The sequence below is a fragment of the Heptranchias perlo genome, chromosome 40, assembly GCF_035084215.1.
Source record: "Heptranchias perlo isolate sHepPer1 chromosome 40, sHepPer1.hap1, whole genome shotgun sequence".
NCBI classification, from domain to species: domain Eukaryota; kingdom Metazoa; phylum Chordata; class Chondrichthyes; order Hexanchiformes; family Hexanchidae; genus Heptranchias; species Heptranchias perlo.
The window spans coordinates 18,991,333-19,013,578 of NC_090364.1; the positions used below are offsets into that span (position 1 = coordinate 18,991,333).

The 22,246-nt window shown below is 43.3% G+C and overlaps 1 protein-coding gene across 6 annotated transcripts in view; it reads right to left on the reverse strand.

Moving 5' to 3' along the window:
* The window catches only part of LOC137305772 (putative RNA-binding protein Luc7-like 2), an 89,786-nt gene that overhangs the window by 10,115 nt on the left and 57,425 nt on the right, over window positions 1–22,246 (reverse strand). For all 6 annotated transcript variants that reach the window (XM_067974723.1, XM_067974722.1, XM_067974726.1 and 3 more), the window contains 3 exons: window positions 21,367–21,405; window positions 10,189–10,365; window positions 1,072–1,157 (listed from right to left, as the gene is read on the reverse strand). In XM_067974723.1, coding sequence (XP_067830824.1) covers window positions 1,072–1,157; window positions 10,189–10,365; window positions 21,367–21,405 — 302 coding nt within the window. The remainder of the gene's footprint in view (window positions 1–1,071; window positions 1,158–10,188; window positions 10,366–21,366; window positions 21,406–22,246) is intronic.

The window sequence follows — 22,246 nt, forward strand, 5'->3', positions numbered from 1 at the left end:
TAGAAAATATTCCGATTTGTCTTTCTTGGATCCACACCTCACTTTCCCACACTGAACTCCATCTGTCAGTTTTGTCCACACACCTAATCTTTCTATGCCCCTTTGCAACTTCCTGCTCCTTTCTACACAACTTATCGTGCTTCCCAACTTGGTGTCATCTGCAAACTTGGACCTACAACGCTCTATTACTTCATCCAAGTCATTGATATATATGATGAAAAGCTGAGGCCCCAGCAGAGATCCCTGGGAACACCACTTGTCATATTCCACCAATTAGAGTACATTCCCTTCATCCCTATTCCCGGTCTCCTACCTCCCAACCAATCACCAATCCATATCACAAGGTTATCTTCAATTCCTCCTACCTCCCAACCAATTACCAACTTGTGTGACAAGGTCACCTCCAATTGCGTGCACCTTCATTTTTTCTAATAATCTCCTGTGTGGAACCCTATCTAATGCCTTCCGGAAGTCCTAACAGACAACATCCATAGGCGCTCCCCTATAGACCATTAGTGGCCTCCTTAAAAAATTCAACTAGATTAGTCAGACATGACCTACTCATCACAAATCCACACTGACTGATAAAAAAAATGTAGACTGGGAGTAAAAGAGACTGAAGTGATGGTGTAAGACAGGAATTAAGTTAGGAGGCACACATCGAAAGAAGAACAGGAGGGATGCCATCAGGATCAAAGACCTTATTAGATTCTAAAGAGCAGGGAATTATCAGACATTGGAGGGATAAAATTTGTTAGTCATAAATATAGAACATAATGGTACTGGAAAATGAGAATCAGACTTGGATGAAAGACATTGCCACGAGAGAGGCAGAAAACAGTCGATCATCAGGAGGAAAGAGGAGGTAGCAGGGCTAAACTGACAGGTGGACAAGATACTATATAGCCATGTTGGCAATATAGTCCTCCAGTCATATTTTAATGCAGTCTAAAAAATAACAAAGGGATACCAACATTTTTGGAGCAAACTGAAGCGATGATTCTTCGCACAGAAATAGTCCACATCTATGTCGTTCATCTCTGAAGTATTTAAAAGACATGAGCCACTAACCTTTTCATTCGTTCCTCCTTTTCCCTCTCCTCCCTTCTTTTCAGACGTTCCTGAGTCCTTTTCTCCTGTTTCTCAGCAACAAGTTTCTGCAGCAAAAAAAAAATAGGATTACGCTTCAGTAACCAAGTTACTTAACAGGTGGACTAAATCAAGGAAATCCTTAAGGGATGTGCAGATGTGCCAAGGATATGCCTCTGTAACAGGACATCACCGATTCTCGAGTTAGCAAGCATCACTGCAAGTTTCAAACATTTAATTAAAAAGTGCATCAACTGATGGCATAACCTGGACAACATGCAAAGAAAAAAAATGATCATCCAAACGGACTCTTTGGATATTTGCCTAACCCAGCTTTGGTTGTAGCCATACAAGAAAGGACATTTTCAGATTTGGTAAATGAAAGTTTTACCTCGTATAGGTCTCCCACATTTGAAGGTGTCACACACGCAGAGCGTATATCACACTTACCCAACTTGCGCAAGTCTACTCAGAAAACACATTACAACTGAACAGGTATGGAACCTATCAATGTACAATTAGCATGATATGAAAATTACCTATCAAAAATCAATGACCAATCAGCAAATTTTTAAAAAAACTAGCAAGGAGTAAGGGAACCAATGGAATCACGATGTTTTTTTCTCAAAATCCTGTAAGCCCCCATGTGGTTTTCTCAGCCAGCCAACTATATACGCAGGTAAAAATTTATAGCTTATTGGAAAAAATATTTAGACTTACCCAATTGCTCAAGACATGTGGGAAATGCACCAAATGGGTTTTGCCCTCCCACCCCACAAGATCAAATCTTTCAGGGCATTGAATGTTGCTCCTTTCACAGACCTTGTACAGTTGCTCATGGAATGGCCGCTATCTATCATGCTATTGCACTTGCAATCCTTGTAAATGCTTCCTGAGATGCTATTGTTTGAGCTGCTCCACTGTGTTCTCCCCATGAGCTGTCCCTGAACCCCAGGGTTCCTTCCTCAGTGTTGACAACCCCTTCAAATGCTTCCAAACTTTGTGATGCCCCTCCCCTTTAAGCACAGCCAAACCGAGGATCTCGCCCTTCATTGTTTCTAAACCCCACAATGCACTGACTAGTGGAAATAGCTTTTCATGATTCACATCAGCAAAACCTCTCAATTTTGAAGACCTCGAGATCACCTCTTAATCTTCTTCTTTCCAACGAAAAGAGCACCAGTTTCACTCATCCTTGGTGTCATCTTAATGGATCTATTCTGCACTCCCCATGGCCTTCACAGCCTACGACCCCCAATATTCTAACTACGGCCCAGTCAATAATTTTTTGCTTTCATTACTCTATAACTCTATTTATAAAACCTAGGATCCATTGCATCATTTTCAGCTTTATCAACTTGCCCTCCTACTTTTAAGGATTTATTATTATGAAGCTTTATGTCTCTTTTTAGAGTTTTACCATTCAGTGAATATGGCCTCCTCTTGTTCTTCTTCCTAAAATCTATTACCTCACATTTCTCCACATTAAATTTCATTGACATCTATCTGCCCAATCCACTAACCTGTGGTCCTCTTCACAGTCCCTATTTTTGTGTGGACTGCAAATTTTGATACTGTGCCCCTGTACCCAAGTCCAGATTATTTACATTTATATATAAGCACTGACCCCCAGGGGAACACCACTGTTTACATCACTCCAGTTCAAAAACACATCCATTAACTACTACTCTACCTTTATTTTCTGTCCTTTAACCAATCCATGCTTGTACACGCCCTTAAATACTGTGTAACTTAATTTCATCAATAAGCTTCCTATGTGGCACCTCATTAAATGCCTTTTGCAAATCCATATACACAATGTCTACAGTATTTCCTTTAATAGTACTCTAATTGGTCAGTAATGACCAATCTCAGTATGTTGCACATGGTTTATTCCTTTCTCCCTTTTTGAACAAGATGTTATGTTGGCAACCTGCCAGCCCTCAGGCACAACTTCCATATTTAAGTATGTTTGAAAGACAGTGTCACAGCCAGAGATGACATGAGGAAACATTTTTAACGCAGCAAGTTGTAATGATCTGGAATGCGCTGCCTGAAAGGGTGGTGGAAGCAGATTCAATAGTAACTTTGAAAAGGGAATTGGATAAATACTTCAAGGGAAAAAATTTACAGGCCTATGGGAAGGAGCAGGGGAATGGGACTAATTGGATAGCTCTTTCAAAGAGCCGGCTCAGGCCCGATTGGCCTCCTCCTGTGCTGTACACTACTATGATCCACATGCTGCCCCTCAGCGACATCATCCGAAAGCACGATGTCAGGTTCCACGTGTGCTGACGACACCCAGCTCTACCTCACCACCCCTCCGATTTGTCAAACTGCTTGTCTAATTGGATGAGCAAAAATTTCCTCCAACTAAATATTGGGAAGACCGACGCCAATGTCTTCAGTCCCTCCGTTCCCTCACCACCGACTCCATCCCTCTCAGTCTACTGTCTGAGGCTGAACCAGACCGTTTGCAATCTCAGCGTCCTATTTGACCCTGAGCTGAGCTTCTGACCACGTATCTGATCCATCACCAAGATTGCCTACTTCCGCCTCCGTACATCGCCTGTCTCAGCTCATCTGCTGCTGAAACCTGTATCCATGGTTTTGTTACCTCTAGATTTGCCTATTCCAATGCCCTCCTGGCCAGCCTCCCATCTTCTACCCTCCATAGACTTGAACTTATCTAAAACTCTGCTGCCCGTATTCTAACTCACACCAAGTCCCATTCACCCATCACCCGTGCTTGCTGACCTACATCGGCTCCCTGTCCGGGAACGCCTGGATTTTAAAATTCTCATCTGTTTTCAAATCCCTCCATGGCTTCGTCCCTCCCTATCTCTGTAACCTTCTCTAGCCCTACAACCCTCCGAGATCTCTGCACTCCTCCAATTCTTGCCTCTTGTGTATTCCCAATTTTAATCGCTCCACCATTAATGGCTGTGCCTTCAGCTGCCTAAGCCCTAACACTGGAATTCCCTCCCTAAACCTCACCGCCTCTCTCTCCTCTTTGAAGACGCTCCTTAAAACCTCTCTCTTTGATCAAGCTTTTGGTCACCTGTCCTAATATATCCTTACACGGCTCAGAGTCAAATTTTGTTTGATAACGCTCCTGTGACTGCGCTATACAAATGCAAGTTGGTGTTGCTGTCAGTCTTCACAGTAGAAGACGAGGATAACATATCTGACATTCCAGGGAAACAAATAATGAACTACGGACCGGAACTCACTAAAATTTATGTAAGCAAGAAAACAGAATTTGAAAAAATAATAGCACTAAAGACTGACAAATCCCCAGGACCTGATGGTTTCCACCCCAGGGTTTTAGAGGAAGTAGGTGAGGAAATTGCAGATGTTTTAGCCATAATCTTCCAAAGCTCTCTCGATTCTGAAATTGTCCCTTTAGATTGGAAAATTGCAAATGTAACTTCATTATTTAAGAAAGGTGAGAGAGAGAAACCAGGAAATCATCAACCTGTCATCTGTTGTGGGGAAGTTATTGGACTCAATAATTAAGGACACAGAGTGACTGAGCACATAGAGAAATCTGAGCTGATTAGAGAAAGCCAACATGGATTTATAACGGGTAGGTCATGTCTAACGAACCTAATTGAATTTTTTGAGGAAGTAACTAAAGTAGTAGACAGGGGAATGTCTATGGATGTAGTTTATATGGACTTCCAGAAGGCATTCGATAAGATTCCACGTAAGAGACTGTTAGCTAAAATTAAAGCTCATGGAATTGAAGGCAAATTACTGACCTGGTTAGGAGATTGGTTAGACAGTAGAAGACAGGGAGTAGGGATAATTGGGTATGTACTCCAATTGGAAGGAAGTGATTAGTGGTGTCGCACAAGGATCTGTGCTGGGGCCTCAACTATTCACTATATTTCAACTATTCACTATGATTTAGATAACACAATAGGAGAGCCATATAGCCAAGCTTTCCGATGACACAAAGATTGGTGGCATAGTAAGTAGTGTCGATGGGAGCATCAAATTACAAAGAACCACTGATAGATTAAGTGAGTGGGCAAAACTGTGGCAGATGGATTTCAACGCAGGTGAGTGTGAAGTCATCCATTTTGGACCAAAAAAGGATCGATCCAAGTATTTTTTAAATGGTGAAAAGCTCAGAACAGTGGAGGTCCAAAGGGATTTAGGGGTCCATGTAAACAGATCACTAAAATGCAGTAGTCAGGTACAAAAAATAATCAAAAACATTTTATAAAGAGCAAGAGGGATAACTAAGGAAAGAATAGGGCCTATCAAAGATCAAAAAGGTAACCTACGTGTGGAGGTGGAAGATGTGGGTACAGTTCTTAAAGATTACTTGGTGTCTGTCTTCACAAAAGAGAGCGACGATGCAGACATTGTAGTTAAGGAGGAGGAGTGTGAAATATTGGATGGGACAAACACAGTGAGAGAGGAAGTATTAAAGGGACTGGCATCTTTGAAAGTAGATAAATCGCCAGGCCCTGATGAAATATATCCCAGGCTGTTAAGAGAAGCAAGGGAGGAAATAGCGGAGGCTCTGACCAACATTTTCCAATCATCTCTGGCTACAGGCATGGTGCCGGAGGATTGAAGGACTGGAGGACTGCTAACATCGTACCGCTGTTTAAAAAGGGAGAAAGAAATAGACCGAGTAGTTATAGGCCAGTCAGTTCAACTTTGGTGGTGGGCAAATTATTGGAATCGATTCTGAGGGACAGCATAAATCGTCATTTAGAAAGGCATGGGTTAATCAAGGACAGTCAGCATGGATTTGTTAAGGGAAGGTCGTGTCTGACTAACCTAACTGAATTTTTTGAGCAAGTAACAAGGAGGGTCGATGAGGGTAAGGCATTTGATGTAGTGTACATGGATTTTAGCAAGGCTTTTGACAAGGTCCCACATGGCAGGCTGGTCAAAAAAGTAAAAGCCCATGGGATCCAAGGGAAAGTGGCTCAGTGGCAGGAAGCAAAGAGTAATGGTTGACGGGTATTTTTGCGACTGGAAGGCTGTTTCCAGTGGGGTCCCGCAAGGCTCAGTACAAAGTCCCTTGCTTTTTGTGGTATATATTAATGATTTGGACTTGAATGTGGGGGGCTTGATCAAAAGTTTGCAGATGATACAAAAATTGGCCGTGTAGTTAATAATGAGGAGGGAAGCTGTAGACTGCAGGAAGGTATCAATGGACAGGTGAAGTGGGCAGAAAAGTGGCAAATGGAATTCAATCCAGAAAAGTGAGGAGTAATGCATTTGGGGAGGGCAAACAAGGCAAGAAAGTACTCAATAAATGGGAGGACACTGAGAGGTATGAGGAACAAAGGGGCCCTTGGAGTGCATGTCCACGGATCCCTGGAGGTAGCAGGACAGGTGGATAAGGTGGTTAAAAAGGCATACATGATACTTTCCTTTATTAGCCGAGGTATAGAATATAAGAGCAGGGAGGTTATGCTCGAACTGTATAAAACATTGGTTAGACCACAGCTTCAGTACTGCATACAGTTCTGGACGACATGATTGCACTAGAGGGTGTGCAGAGGAGATTTATGAGGATGTTGCCAGGGCTGGAGAATTTTAACTATGAGGAAAGATTGGATAGGCTGGGGTTGTTCTCTTTGGAACAGAGGAGACTGAGGGGTGATTTAATTGAGGTGTATAAAATTATGACAGGACTAGATAGGGTGGACCTATTTCTCTTAGCAGAGTATTCAGTAACCAGGGGGCATAGATTTAAAGTAATTGGTAAAAAGATTAGAGGGGAGCTGAGGAGAAATTTTTTTCACCCAGAGGGTGGTGGGGGTCTGGAACTCTCTGCCTGAGAGGGTGGTGGAGGCAGATACCCTCAACTCATTTAAAAAGTGCTTGGATGTGCACTTGAAGTGCCGTAACCTACAGGGCTACAGACCAAGTGGGATTAAGCTGGATGGCTCTTGTTCGGCTGGCACGGACACGATGGGCCGAATGGCCTTCCTTCTGTTCCGTAACTTTCTATGATTCTATGAAAAAGGCTAATGGAATGTTAGCCTTTATAACTAGAGGGCTAGAATATAAAGGGGAGGAAATTTTGTTACAGCTATACAAAGCCCTGGTTAGACCACATCTGGAGTACTGCATACAGTTCTGGGCACCGCATCTTAGAAAGGATATAATGGCTTTGGAAGGAGTGCAGCGCAGATTCAACAGAGCCAAGGGTTAGATTATGAGACGACACAAAACTAGGTGGGATCGTGAGTTGTGAGGAGGATGCAAAGAGGCTTCAAGGCAATTTAGACAAGTTGAGTGAGTGGGCAAATACATGGCAGATGCTGTATAATGTGGATAAATGTGAAGTTATCCACTTCGGAAGGAAAAACAGAAAGGCAGTTTTATTTAAATGGCGATAGATTGCGGAATGTTGATGTACAAAGGGACCTGATTGTCCTTGTACACCAGTCACTGAAAGCAAACGTGCAGGTGCAGCAAGCATTAGGAAGGCAAATGGTATGTTGGCCTTCATTGCAAGAGGATTTGAGTATAGGAGCAAGGATATCTTACTGCAGTTATACAGGGCCTTGGTGAGACCACACCTGGAGTATTGTGTGCAGTTTTGGTCTCCTTGTCTAAGAAAAGATATACTTGCCATAGAGGGAGTGCAGTGAAGACTGATTCCTGGGATGGCAGGACTGTCGTATGAGGAGAGATTGGGTCGACTCGGCCTGTATTCACTCAAATTTAGAAGAAAGAGAGGGGATCTCAATTGAAACATATAAAATTCTGACAGGGCTAGACAGACTGGATGCAGGGAGAATGTTTCCCCTGGCTGGGGGGGTTCAGAACGAGGGGTCACAGTTTCAGGATATGGGGTCGGACATTTAGGACTTAGATGAACATAGGAACAGGAGTAGGCCATTCAGTCCCTCGTGCCTGCTCCGCCGTTTGATAAGATCATGGCTGATCTGTGATCTAACTCCATATACCTACCTTTGGTTGCCAAAAAGTTATGTATCTCAGATTTAAATTTAGCAATTGAGCTAGTATCAATTGCTGTTTGCGGAAGAGAGTTCCAAACTTCCCTTTTTGTGTAGAAATGTTTTCTAATCTCGCTCCTGAAAGGTCTGGCTCTAATTTTTAGACTGTGCCCCCTACTCCTAAAATCCCCAACCAGCGGAAATAGTTTCTCTCTATCCACCCTATCTGTTCCCCTTAATATCTTATAAACTTCGATCAGATCACCCCATTACCTTCTAAACTCTAGAGAATACAACCCCAATTTGTGTAATCTCTCCTCGTAACTTAACCCTTGAAGTCCGGGTATCATTCTAGTAAACCTACGCTGCACTCCCTCCAAGGCCAATATGTCCTTCCGAAGGTGCGGTGCCCAGAACTGCTCACAGTACTCCAGGTGCAGTCTAACCAGGGTTTTGTATAGCTGCAGCATAACTTCTGCCCCCTTGTACTCTAGTCCTCTAGATATAAAGGCCAGCATTCCGTTAGCCTTATTGATTATTTTCTGCACCTATTCATGACACTTCAATGATCTATGTACCTGAACCCCTAAGTCCCTTTGGACATCTACTGTTTTTAAACTTTTTACCATTTAGAAAGTACCCTGTTCTATCCTTTTTTGATCCAAAGTGGATGACCTCACATTTATCTACAATGAATTCCATTTGCCACAGTTTTGCCCATTCACCTAATCTATGAATATCGCTTTGTAATTTTATGTTTTCATCTACACTGCTTACAATGCCACCAATCTTTGTGACATCGGCAAACTTAGATATGAGACTTTCTATGCCTTCATCTAAGGATGAGGAGAAATTTCTTCATTCAGAGGGTGGTGAACCTGTGAAGGCTATGAAGGCCAAGTCACTGAATATATTTAAGAAGGAGCTAGATAGATTTTTAGACACAAAAGGCATCAAGGGGTATGGGGAAAGAGCAGGAATAGGATCAGCCATGATCATATTGAATGGCGAAAGGCCGAATGGCCTCCTCCTGTTCCTATGTTCCCATCACCTACTTGCCCCACTTCATTCCACCGAACTAAATCCAGTACTTACCTCTATGTATAACATAGGCTCAACTTATATTCTCTCACATATATCTATATCTTTAGACTATTAAAATCCTGAGTGTTTTTTTTGTTGAGTTGTCACGATTGTAGCACCATGGAATGTACAGCACAGAATCAGGCCATTCGGCTCCACATGACCTCCCTACTTCATCTCACCCTTCTATTCCTTTCTCCCTCATGTGTTTATCTAGTCTCCCTGTAGCGATTTCCTACCCATTATGCAGCGAATACCGGAGGTATTCACTCTCCTCTGCTGTCTGAAGGAGGATAGTGGAAAGGAAAAAGATTTGAAAAGGGGAGGTGGGGAAATAAAGAGAGTAGAAAATTAGCAAAAACTGGCAGCTTCAATAAAGCAAACAGTCCCTAACAAGCTGACAACTCAAAAAACAGTCCTAAATATAAGTGCTTATGACATATTAAAACAAGTAATTACATTGAAAGTGCAATGGGATACAGGCTTGTAACTTAAACTGTAGGTATACCCAACATTCCTTCACGAGAAAGCCTGAAAGGGAATACAAGTGTTGAAGGCACAAGATTTATTTTCTAGGAAGACATGCCTCTTACTGAAAATTTTGATTTTTGACAACTTCATTTGGAGAATTTTCCAGTATCTTGGAATCTACAGTGAACATGAGCATTGCATTTTTTCCATCTAAAATGGGATATTTACTCAATTTTATTGAAAACTACTATATTTTTTTATTTGGGAATTAATTATGTTTCTTTATATTTTAAAACTTTTTTCCATTCAAGCAGCAGCAGATAATCTTAACTGAGAGAAACAACATTTTTAATTATTGCGCTGATTTTTGCCACGAACTGACTGCAGGCGTCACAAGCGGGCAGTTGGCTGTATGAGAAATATTGCTCCAAGTTTGCCTCCATATAATCCTATTGTGATGGACCAATTACAGACCAAGTCTCTGGCTCAATTATCTATATGTTTTTGAATTATATCCTACAGTGACCATTAAAGTAGGCTGGAGTGAACTTACAAAAAGGTCTGACTAGCTTCCCACGGTTTTGCAAATGGTAAAATTCCTCACCTGTAACTCTTCCAGTTTCTCTCTAATTTCGATGAATCCAAGGTGAAGTTTGCCACCAAAGTGGTCTGCAAGGCGTCGATCATTGTCATGAAGACCCAAGTATGCTGAGCACACCTCACAGACTCGCAGCTTCTGCTGCTGGAAGCTGGAGGCTGGCATGGAATTCCGATAAACTTCCTGAGAACGGGAACAGAAACAAGCCATGTAACATTCTCTACTTCAGTTGATTTGCTGTCAGTATAAAAGACTGGTCCTGACAAAGCAAAATTGCCTAGCCTGATTTAAGTTTCCTTTCAAAAGCGAGCATTTTTAGTCATGCTGCTTTAAAAATATTCTTTTAAATCTCCGCAAGTGAAAAATTGCTCACAAAGATATGCAGAAATGCAACAACACTGAACATCTGAGCACCATGCTGGAGTCTATTTACCTACAGCAGTACTACCATCATGGCAGCAGAATTGTAGAATAGTTTATCTCACCGCATGCTCAATTTTCTTTACCCTTTTTGATCAAATAGCTAATGACATCCTAAAAATATAAACTTCTGGCATAAAAAAAACTGAAGACACAGAGTGCGCCAGCCAGGTTAAAAGAATTATAAAGTGGCAACCATGTCACTGCTTTGATCACCAGCTACCTTGGTTTAGCAATGGTCTGATGGACACTGCCAAGTTTTCCAGTCGGTTAGTGGGGAATGTGCTAATAGTCAACAGATATTGCATGTCAATACAGAAGGCTCAAATTTCCGAATAATAACTGTCCTAATCATAAAACATGACAAAGTCTGAAAGGAAAAGCAAAATACTGCGGATGCTGGAGATCTGAAATAAAAACAGAAAATGCTGGAGAAGCTCAGCAAATGAGGCAGCATCCTCACGATGGGTCGATGACCCTTTGTCAGAACTGACGAAAGTTCTTCGACCTGAAATGTTAACTCTGTTTCTTTCTCCTCAGATGCTGCCTGACTTGCTGAGCTTCTCCAGCATTTTCTGTTTTTATCACAAAGTATGAAAGGGTTCAGTGGTATTTTTCTGCATATTTTGATTAACATTTCTACAGTAGAGAATAAAAAGATTGCTGCAGCACGGATGCTCTATTGTAACCCTCTCCCATTCAGAACGGCCCAAACATTTCCCAAAGTGGCCAACACATACATTTTCTTGTTATAACAATTAAGCAATTTAAACCTTACATTACATAATCCAGTTTATTAAATAAACATTTACCTTGTATCAAGTCTATTTATTTTTGCATTTCCTAGCTCAAGCAACACAGTAAGACTAGATAGGGCCTTGGGAAAAAAAATAGCTAGTCTCAATCGATTATTGTTGTGCAAATACTGTCTGCAACAAGAGAATTTTTTTCCTACTAAAAACAGTATTCCCCCAATTCAGTTGCAGGCATGTATTGTTTTACTGAAAACTGCGACTTGTAAACATTGCATCCTACTTTTTACAAAGTTTGTGCGGTATAGCAAATCAAGCTGCCACAAGAACAAAAACGTACGTCATCTGGTACAGAACCTATACCGTAGGAAAAATATTATTAATCTTGAGAGGCAACACCTTACGGCAAGAAAATGAAACCAAGTTTCAGGCTCAAGTTATGAGAAAAGGTTACGGTTAGGTTTGTTCTCTTTGGGGATAAAATGACAAGTTCTGAATACTGATGAGGGAGAGGGTTCCTCTGGGGAGTGCAGCCAGAGCCAAGTCCACAGCATCATGGATGGCTCAGCTATACGGGGCAGGGGGGGGGGGGGGGGGTGGGGAGAAGGTCAGGAAAGCAAAGGGGAACAGACAGGGGCTTCTGCAGTTGCAGGCGTGACTCCAGGATGGTATGTTGCCTCCCTGGTGCCAGGCTCAAGGATGTCACTGAGCGGCTGCAGAACATTCTGAAGGGGGAGGGTGATCAGCCAGAGGTCGTGGTCCATATTGGTATCTACGACATAGGTAGGAAGAGGGATGAGGTCCTGCAGGCAGATTTTAAGGAGTTAAGAAAGAAATTAATAAGCAGGACCTTAAAAGGTGGTAATCTCCAGATTACTCCCAGTGCCACACGCTAGTGAGTACAGAAATAGGAGGATAGAGCAGATGAATGTGTGACTGGAGAGATGGTGCAGGAGGGAGGGCTTTAGATTCCTGGGGCATTGGGACCGGTTCTGGGGGAGGTGGGACCTGTACAGGACGGACGGGTTGCACCTCAACAGGGCCGGGATCAATATTCTCATGGGGAGGTTTGCTACTGCTATTGGGGAGGGTTTAAACTAGCTTGGCAGGGGATGGGAACCTGAGGGTAGAGTCAGAAGGGAGAAGCAGAGCTGGAAAATGGAAGACAAAAAGTTATTAAGCGAGTTTGGAAGGCAGAGGAAACAAAGGCTAAAAAATAGATGAGTGTTTGGCAGTGCTTAATGGTATATACCTCAATGCAACGAGTATAGTGAAAAAGGCAGATGAGCTGAGGGCACAGATAGACACGTGGAAGTATGATATCGTAGCTATTACTGAAACATAGTAAAGCGAAAGGACTTTGACCTGAAACATTAACTCTGTTTCTTTCTCCACAAATGCTGCCTCACTTGCTGAGCTTCTCCAGCATCTTCTGTTTTTATGTCGTGTCTCACTAACGTGATTGAATTTTTTGAGGAGATAGCAAGGAGGGTTTGATGTAGTCTACATGGATTTTAGCAAGGCTTTTGACAAGGTCCCACATGGCAAACTGGTCAAAAAAGTAAAAGCCCATGGGACCCAAGGGACAGTGACAAGCTGGATCCAAAATTGGCTCAGTGGCAGGAAGCAAAGGGTAATGGTTGACGGGTGTTTTTGTGACTGGAAGGCTGTTTCCAGTGGGGTCCTCAAGGCTCAGTACTTGGTCCCTTGCTTTTTGTAGTATATATTAATGATTTGGATTTGTGGGGGGCTTGATCAAGAAGTTTGCAGGTGATACAAAAATTGGCCGTATGGTTGATAGTGAGGAGGAAAGCTGTAGACTGCAGGAAGATATCAATGGACTGGTCAGGTGGGCAGAAAAGTGGCAAATGGAATTCAATCCAGAGAAGTGAGATAATGCATTTGGGGAGGGCAAACAAGGCAAGGGAATACACAATAAATGGTAGGATACTGAGAGGTGTAGAGGAAGTGAGGGATCTTGGAGTGCATGTCCACAGATCCCTGAAGATAGCAGGACAGGTAGATAAGGTGGTTAAGGAGGCATATGGGATACTTTCCTTTATTAGCCGAGGCATAGAATAGAAGAGCAAGGAGGTTATGCTAGAACTGTCTAAAACATTGGTTAGGCCACAGCTTGAGTACTGTGTACAGTTCTGGTCATCACATTACAGGAAGGATGTGATTGCACTAGAGAGGATACAGAGGAGATTTACAAGGATGTTGCCAGGGATGGAGAATTTTAGCTATGAGAAAAGATTAGAAAGGCTGGGGGGGTTGTTTTCTTTGAAACAAAGGAGGCTGAGGGGAGATTTAATTTAGGTGTATAAAATTTTGAAGGGACTAGATAAAATGGATAGGGAGGACCTATATCCCTTAGCAGAGGGGTCAGTGACCAGGGGGCATAGATTTAAAGTAATTGATAGAAGGATTAGAGGGGAGCTGAAATGTTTTCACCCAGAGGGTGGTGGGGGTCTGGAACTCACTGCCTGAAAGGGTGGTCGAGGCAGAAACCCTCAACTCATTTAAAAAGTACTTGGATGTGCACTTGAAGTGCCGTGACCCTCAGGGCTACGGATCAAGTGCTGGAAAGTGGGATTAAGCTGGATAGCTCTTTACCGGCTGGCACAGACACGAAGGGTTGAATGGCCTCCTTTCTGTGCTGTAACCTTTTATGATTCTAAGTGATCCAGTTTTTAAAAAAAAATCAAAAGGTAATTAATAAAATTGGTGCAGACAAACACAGTGATGAAGGGCTCAAAAACTAGGTGAGAATTATTCCACACTCAACAATTTCATGCAAAGGGTATTAAAATATGGACTATGTTATCAGGGAATGCAATTGAAGAAAATAGCACCAGGAGTTCAAGACCGGCTCCTGGATAAAAAAGTGATTGAGGAACATGGCGAGAAGGTAGAGATGAGATCAACCAAAAATGGCCTTTTCAGTTTTTAAAATTTGCAACGGTGATGATGTAGCAATGTTAGCTTCCCAGAGTTCAAGTAGAACCTGGTCTTTCCCAGGAGTTTTGCACGGTATCGATCAGGGAGGGGAGTAGGGAAGGAGGAAAGGACAGTTTACATATTGCTCAAGTATACCTCCAGGCAGGAAAACCAAGAAGCACCAGCGATTCAGTCTGCAGAGATGTTTCACAGGCAAAACAAATACTGAAATTGATAGTCTGTTAAACCACCTATAATTAGTATAACCACTGCTACCAGTCTGCAGTTTAAAACAATAAAAAGCATTTTTGTTGAGATCATTAGCAATGACTGATTTCACTTTGAGGGCATTGCAATTAAGTAGTATGATCCTGGGCTAAAAAGAATGAATTGCATAACAACTGAATAGAAATTCAACTGTAGATTGAATTAAACTTATGTTAGGAAGTCAGTGGATAATAGTTAGGAACACGTACAAATGCTGAGTGTCCACAAAGACCATGATTTATGAAGTTTACCTTGTTTAGATAGGAGTTAAGCTCATGCAGTTTCTTACAAGCAAACTTAAAATTGCTTTGACAGCACATGAAATAATACAATAGTGCAGCGTGTTTATAATATACTACTTTGAAAATGTTTAATTGAACTGAACTGGACTGTATTCAGTGGAATGCAAACCTCCTGACCTCATGCCTCTGCTTGCTGCTGTTTGCATAAAGGAGTTAATAAAAGCAGAAAGCTGAAATAGGACACCCTGATAACAGGTGGTTTAGAGATACTTGACCTTTTAGTAGCTTTCACTGTGCTAAATTAAACAAACTTGTTATTTATGTTAAAAATAACCAGTTAACTAGTTAAAATAGTACACCGTGTAATTACTTTACAACTCATTTACCAATTTGCTCATCTCTCACCCAACTATCAACAAGGATTTCTAACAGAGTTTAGGAGCTTTTGCTTCATCAAGACTTCTGCAGGTTTTCATCCAGCAGCTTGTTCTTCCATTCCAGCTCAACTGCTTTTGTATAGAACCAGTGAAACTGAAAGATGGAAATGCAGAGACCACATACTGGATCCCAAGTGACTCACTAGCACTTAATCATCAGGACTCATGAATTGCACGTCTTAGGCAATAACAGAATTGTAGCAAATTGACAAAGTCCTGTCTTCATACTGAGGACACCGTGTTGTGTGGCACTACCACTGTGCTAAATGGGATATTTGTAAACAATTTTACAACACCAAGTTATAGTCCAGCAATTTTATTTTAAATTCACAAGCTTTCGGAGATTTCCTCCTTCCTCAGGCAAATGTTTCAAGAGCTCCTTGAAGCCTACGCATTTATACATAAAGAACAATACATGGTGTTTACAGACTGCCCCTGCAACTGCCCGTTGCCAAGGCAATCACCGTGTTCAGACAGAGAGGTGTCACCTGCAGAACCCCCGAATACACATTCAACAAAAAACAAACAGGGAAAAAAAACAGAGAAAAAAAACAGAGAAAAAAAACAGAGAAAAAAAACAGAGAGAGGCAGAAACATCCGGAAGGCAGAGAGAGCCAGCAAATGACCCATTATATTAAAAACAGATAACATTTGTTCGCTGGTGGGGTAACGTGTAGCGTGACATGAACCCAAGATCCCGGTTGAGGCCGTCCTCATGGGTGCGGAACTTGGCTATCAATTTCTGCTCGACGATTTTGCGTTGTCGTGTGTCTCGAAGGCCGCCTTGGAGTACGCTTACCCGAAGGTCGGTGGATGAATGTCCATGACTGCTGAAGTGTTCCCCGACTGGGAGGGAACCCTCCTGTTTGGCGATTGTTGCGCGGTGTCCGTTCATCCGTTGTCGCAGCGTCTGCATGGTCTCGCCAATGTACCATGCTCTGGGGCATCCTTTCCTGCAACGTATGAGGTAGACAACGTTGGCCGAGTCACAGGAGTATGAACCATGCACCTGGTGGGTGGTGTCCTCTCGTGTGATGGTGGTATCTGTGTCGATGATCTGGCATGTCTTGCAGAGGTTACCGTGGCAGGGTTGTGTGGCGTCGTGGACGCTGTTCTCTTGAAAGCTAGGTAGTTTGCTGCGAACGATGGTCTGTTTGAGGTTGGGTGGCTGTTTAAAGGCGAGTAGTGGAGGTGTGGGGATGGCCATAGCGAGGTGTTTGTCCTCATTGATGACATGTTGAAGGCTGCGGAGAACATGGCGTAGTTTCTCCGCTCCGGGGAAGTACTGGACGACAAAGGGTACTCTGTTGGTTGCGTCCCGTGTTAGTCTCCTGAGGAGGTCTATGCGATTTTTTGCTGTGGCCCGTCGGAACTGTCGATCGATGAGTCGAGCGTCATATCCCGTTCTTACTAGGGCGTCTTTCAGCGTCTGTAGGTGTCCATCGCGTTCCTCCTCGTCTGAGCAGACCCTGTGTATTCGCAGGGCCTGTCCATAGGGGATGGCCTCTTTGACGTGGTTAGGGTGGAAGCTGGAAAAGTGGAGCATCGTGAGGTTGTCCGTGGGCTTGCGGTAGAGTGAGGTGCTGAGGTGCCCGTCTTTGATGGAGATTCGTGTGTCCAAGAAAGAAACTGATTCTGAGGAGTAGTCCATGGTGAGCTTGATGGTGGGATGGAACTTGTTGATGTTATCGTGTAGTCTCTTTAGTGATTCCTTGCCGTGGGTCCATAGAAAGAAAATGTCGTCGATGTATCTGGTGTATAGTGTTGGTTGGAGGTCTTGTGCAGTGAAGAAGTCCTGCTCGAACTTGTGCATGAAAATGTTGGCGTATTGGGGTGCGAATTTGGTCCCCATGGCTGTTCCGTGTGTTTGGGTAAAGAACTGGTTATCGAAGGTGAAGACATTGTGATCCAGGATGAAGCGGATGAGTTGTAGGATGGCTTCCGGAGATTGGCTGTTGTTGGTGTTGAGTATTGATGCTGTCGCAGCGATGCCGTCATCGTGGGGGATACTGGTGTATAGTGCCGAGACGTCCATCGTGGTGAGAAGTGTTCCTGGTTCAACTGGTCCGTGGGTACTGAGTTTTTGTAGGAAGTCTGTAGTGTCGCGACAGAAGCTGGGGGTTCCCTGTACGATGGGTTTCAGGATGCCCTCGATGTATCCAGAGAGGTTCTCACACAGGGTTCCGTTGCCTGATACGATGGGACGTCCGGGTGTGTTGGCTTTGTGTATCTTTGGGAGGCAGTAGAAGTCTCCCACGCGGGGATTACGTGGGATGAGAATGCGTAGGATGCTTTGAAGGTCTGGATCGAAGGTCTTGATCAGTTTGTTGAGCTGGTGGGTGTGTTCTTTGGTCGGATCTGCGGGTAACCGTCTGTAGTGTTCCTTGTTGTCCAGTTGTCGGTATGCTTCTTTGCAATAGTCTGTTCTGTTCTGTATGACTATGGCTCCTCCTTTGTCCGCTGGTTTGATGACGATGTTGCGGTTGGTCTTGAGAGCGTTGATGGCGTTGCGTTGTGCTCGGGTGACATTCTGGACTGTCTTCTGAGTGCGGCTGATGAATCTGGCATTGACGCATTTCCTGACAGCTTGAGCATACATGTCCAGCTGAGGGCAGCGACCACACCTCTCTGTCTGAACACGGTGATTGCCTTGGCAACGGGCAGTTGCAGGGGCAGTCTGTAAACACCATGTATTGTTCTATATGTATAAATGCGTAGGCTTCAAGGAGCTCTTGAAACATTTGCCTGAGGAAGGAGGAAATCTCCGAAAGCTTGTGAATTTAAAATAAAATTGCTGGACTATAACTTGGTGTTGTAAAATTGTTTACAATTGTCAACCCCAGTCCATCACCGGCATCTCCACTAAATGGGATAGATTTGGAACAGATCTAGCAGCTCAAAACTAGGCATCCATGAGGCGCTGTGGGCCATCAGCAGCAGCAGAATTGTATTCCACCATAATCTGTAACCTCATGGCCTGGCATATCCCTCGATCACCCCTGGTTCAATGAGGAGTGTAGAAGAGCATGTCAGGAGCAGCACCTAAAAATGAGGTGCCAACCTGGTGATGCTACAACACAAGACTACATGCATGCTAAACAGCGGAAGCAGCATGCTATATACACAGCTATGCGATCCCACAACCAATGGATCAGATCAAAGTTCTGCAGTCCGACCACATTCAGTTGTGAATGGCAGTGGACAATTAAACAACTAAAGGGAGGAGGAGGCTCCGTGAACATCCCCATCCTCAATGATGGCAGAGCCCAGTACGTGAATGCAAAAGACAAGGCTGAAGTGTTTGCAACCATCTTCAGCCAGAAATGCCAAGTGGATGATCCATCTCGGCCTCCTCCCGATATCCCCACCATCACAGAAGCCAGTCTTCAGCCAATTCAATTCACTCCACGTGATATCAAAAAATGACTGAGTGCACTGGATACAGCAAAGGCTATGGGCCCTGACAACATCCCAGCTGTAGTGCTGAAGACTTGTGCTCCAGAACTAGCTGCGCCTCTAGCCAAGCTGTTCCTGTACAGCTACAACACTGGCATCCACCCGACATACCTAGCAAAAAGAAAAATGGTAGTGGTTGATGGAGGACAATCGCCTCAGCCCCAGGACATTGCTGCAGGAGTTCCTCAGGGCAGTGTCTTAGGCCCAACCATCTTCAGCTGCTTCATCAATGACCTTCCCTCCATCATAAGGTCAGAAATGGGGATGTTCGCTGATGATTGCACAGTGTTCAGTTCCATTCACAATCCCTCAGATAATGAAGCAGTCCGTGCCCGCATGCAGCAAGTCCTGGATAACATCCAGGCTTGGGCTGATAAGTGGCAAGTAACATTCATGCCAGACAAGTGCCAGGCAATGACCATCTCCAACAAGAGAGAATCTAACCACCTCCACATGACAGTTAACGGCATTACCATCACCGAATCCCCCACCATCAACATCCGGGGGGGTCACCATTGACCAGAAACTAAACTGGACCAACCACATAAATACTGTGGCTACAAGAGCAGGTCAGAGGCTGGGTATTCTATCACACTCCTACTTGTGCCTTGTAGATGGTGGAAAGGCTTTGGCGAGTGACTCACCTCTTGACTCCCCAAAGCCTTTCCACCATCTACAAGGCACAAGTAGGAGTGTGTTAGAATAAGCTCCACTTGCCTGCATGAGTGCAGCTCCAACAACGCTCAAGAAGCTCAACACCATCCAGGACAAAGCAGCCCGCTTGATTGGCGCCCCATCCACCACCTTAAACATTCACTCCCTCCACCAACGGCGCACCATGGCTGCAGTGTGTACCATCCACAGGATGCACTGCAGCAACTCGCCAAGGCTTCTTCGACAGCACCTCCCAAACCTGCGACCTCTACCAGCTAGAAGGAGAAGGGCAGCAGGCGCATGGGAACAACACCTCCTGCACGTTCCCCTCCAAGTCACGCACCATCCCGACTTGGAAATATATCGCCATTCCTTCATTGTCGCTGGGTCCAAATCCTGGAATTCCCTTCCTAACAGCACTGAGAGAGAACCTTCACCACACGAACTGCAGCAGTTCAAGAAGGCAGCTCACCACCACCTTCTCAAGGGCAATTAAGGATGAGCAATAAATGCTGGCCTTGCCAGCGATGCCCACATCCCACGAATGAATAAAAAAAAAATTTCATCCAACCATTGTAACAGTAATAAATGCAAGCTTTCCGTCTCTTGGGATCAACAGGACGCAAACATTTGTGTGGCAAGTCAATCATTACACACTGTGCAGTGTTCAGGCCAAAACATTTAAATAAGGTGTTGTAGTCTGCTTGTGCCCACTCAAGATATAGTAGCGGTTCCCCTCTCCTATTACTGGTGAAGTGGCTTGGGGGTTGGAAAGGGAGAGACAGCATCTAATAAAGCCCCTCCCCACAAAAGAAAACATTTCTGGTTTGTCTTTCAAACATTTGTTTCCAGCCTCTTCTCAATTGTATTTCTGTTTCACTATTTTTCCATTTGGGCTTGCTCTCTTCCTTATTGTACCCATATGATGTTTTCTTCATTTTCTTCCCTTTCTCTTACTATCCCTAAGATGTTATGAGCTTCTTCACCCAATTTGATCTGATTGGTATTGCAGTGAGGCCTGTGTATTTTAAAATGTTATTAAATTACTTTGAGCAAACATTTAGGAAGTGTGGGAGTCATTTATCTGAAATAAAATCAACTCCAGATTAATGACCAAGAAATTGTGCTAGAAAGAAAGGAAGAACTTACATTTCTGTAACACTGTTCACATTTTTAGGGCTTCCCAGCCAATGAAATACTTTTGAAGTGCGGTCACTATTGTGACATGGGGTAATTTGGCTGTCAATTTGTGTGCAACCAGGTCCCACAAACAGCAATGAGATAAATGGTGTTGGTTGAGGGATATATATAGGCCAGGATACCGAGAGACGTTCTTACTCTTCTTCAAATGGTGCTGCGGGCTATTTTACGTCCACCTGAGGGAGTGGACAAGGCCTCGGTTTAACATCTCATCTGAAAGATGGCACTTCTGACAGTGCAGCACTCCCTCAGTACTGCACTGAAGTGTCAGCCTAGATTATGTTCAAGTCTCTGGAGGGGGCTTGAACCCACAACCGTCTGATTGTGGAGTTTACTTTGTGTCTGCCTGATGTTATCACTTCAAGAAAAGCCCAAGACTAAATCTTTCCTACAATCTCAATAATCAACTACAAGGTAAAAATTAAAATGCCAGATTAGGGCCAAGTCAAAATGCCTCAGTAATATATAGATTTTAAGCTATGAACTGCAGACTGAACTGGAAATTTGTTTCACACACACCACATGCACACAGACACACACATATAGACAACGCCTTGACTACATTATTTTTCTTGTAGTATCTACTTATGCACGTGTCTGATTGAAGCTTCTGATCAGTGGTGGCAAAAAACTCACTAACATTGGGTATATTTCTATTGAATAAAAAACATCCCCTTATCTAGGGCTATTGGATATAACTTATAAAGCATTTTATCTGTAATTTTACACCAATGTTATGTTATATTAATAAGCTAAAATTCTGTGGAAGTTATATAACAGTTAGAGCACAAGTTAGCCACAGTGATGTCATCCTACCCAGAATGCACTGGAGGAAGGCGAAGCAATGGTGTCCCCCTGGTGGTGGAAAAAGGCAATGTTACAAGCTGGATTTCTCCATCACACAGTAGCACATTGTTAACAACACTTGACAGAGGGCTGTGATTTAACTACTGAGATTTATCATTTTTTAAAAACAGGGCAGAGTTCAATTACAATTTTTACCAGCGATGTTGGGTAAGCCAGGGAGTTACATGATTGACAACTTTAGAAACATAGAAAATTTATGGCACAGAAGGAGGCCATTCAGCCCATCATGTCCATGCCAGTTGAAAAAGAGCTACTCAGCCTAATCCCACTTTCCAGCACTTGGTTTGCAACCTTGTAGGTTATGGCACTTCAAGTGCATATCCAAGTACTTTTGAAATGTGATGAAGGTTTCTGCCTCTACTTTCTCTAATTTTCATACATAAAGTTTAACAGGTATTAAAATATATTAAAAAGCATTTTTCCAGAACATAATTCAATTAGGATTCTCTCCATTTTACCTAAAGTTGGTATTCACTCACTTTGAATTCTTTTGTGCCCAACCTCTCAAAAATTATGATGGTGGGTACAGGCAGCACCCATTTCAAAAACAATTCCTCCAAGTCTGGGAGCAATCACTTTCTAAAGATAATTGATAGGGCTGGAACTTGGTTCAAGCTTCTGAAGTGATTTAAGTTGCTCTGATTTCTTATTGGCTGAGTGATCAGTTACTTCGAGAACTTCTAAGTTAGCCATTGTTAAACTTTCTTGTAAAGCAGGAAGTTTGACAACAATAAAATGGTGCATTTTGTTTCTGGCTAGGTTGTAAGCTCTTCTTCTAATGGTCTGATGACTCTTAATGACCCAGTGGATCTGCGTGTTAAAAATAAAG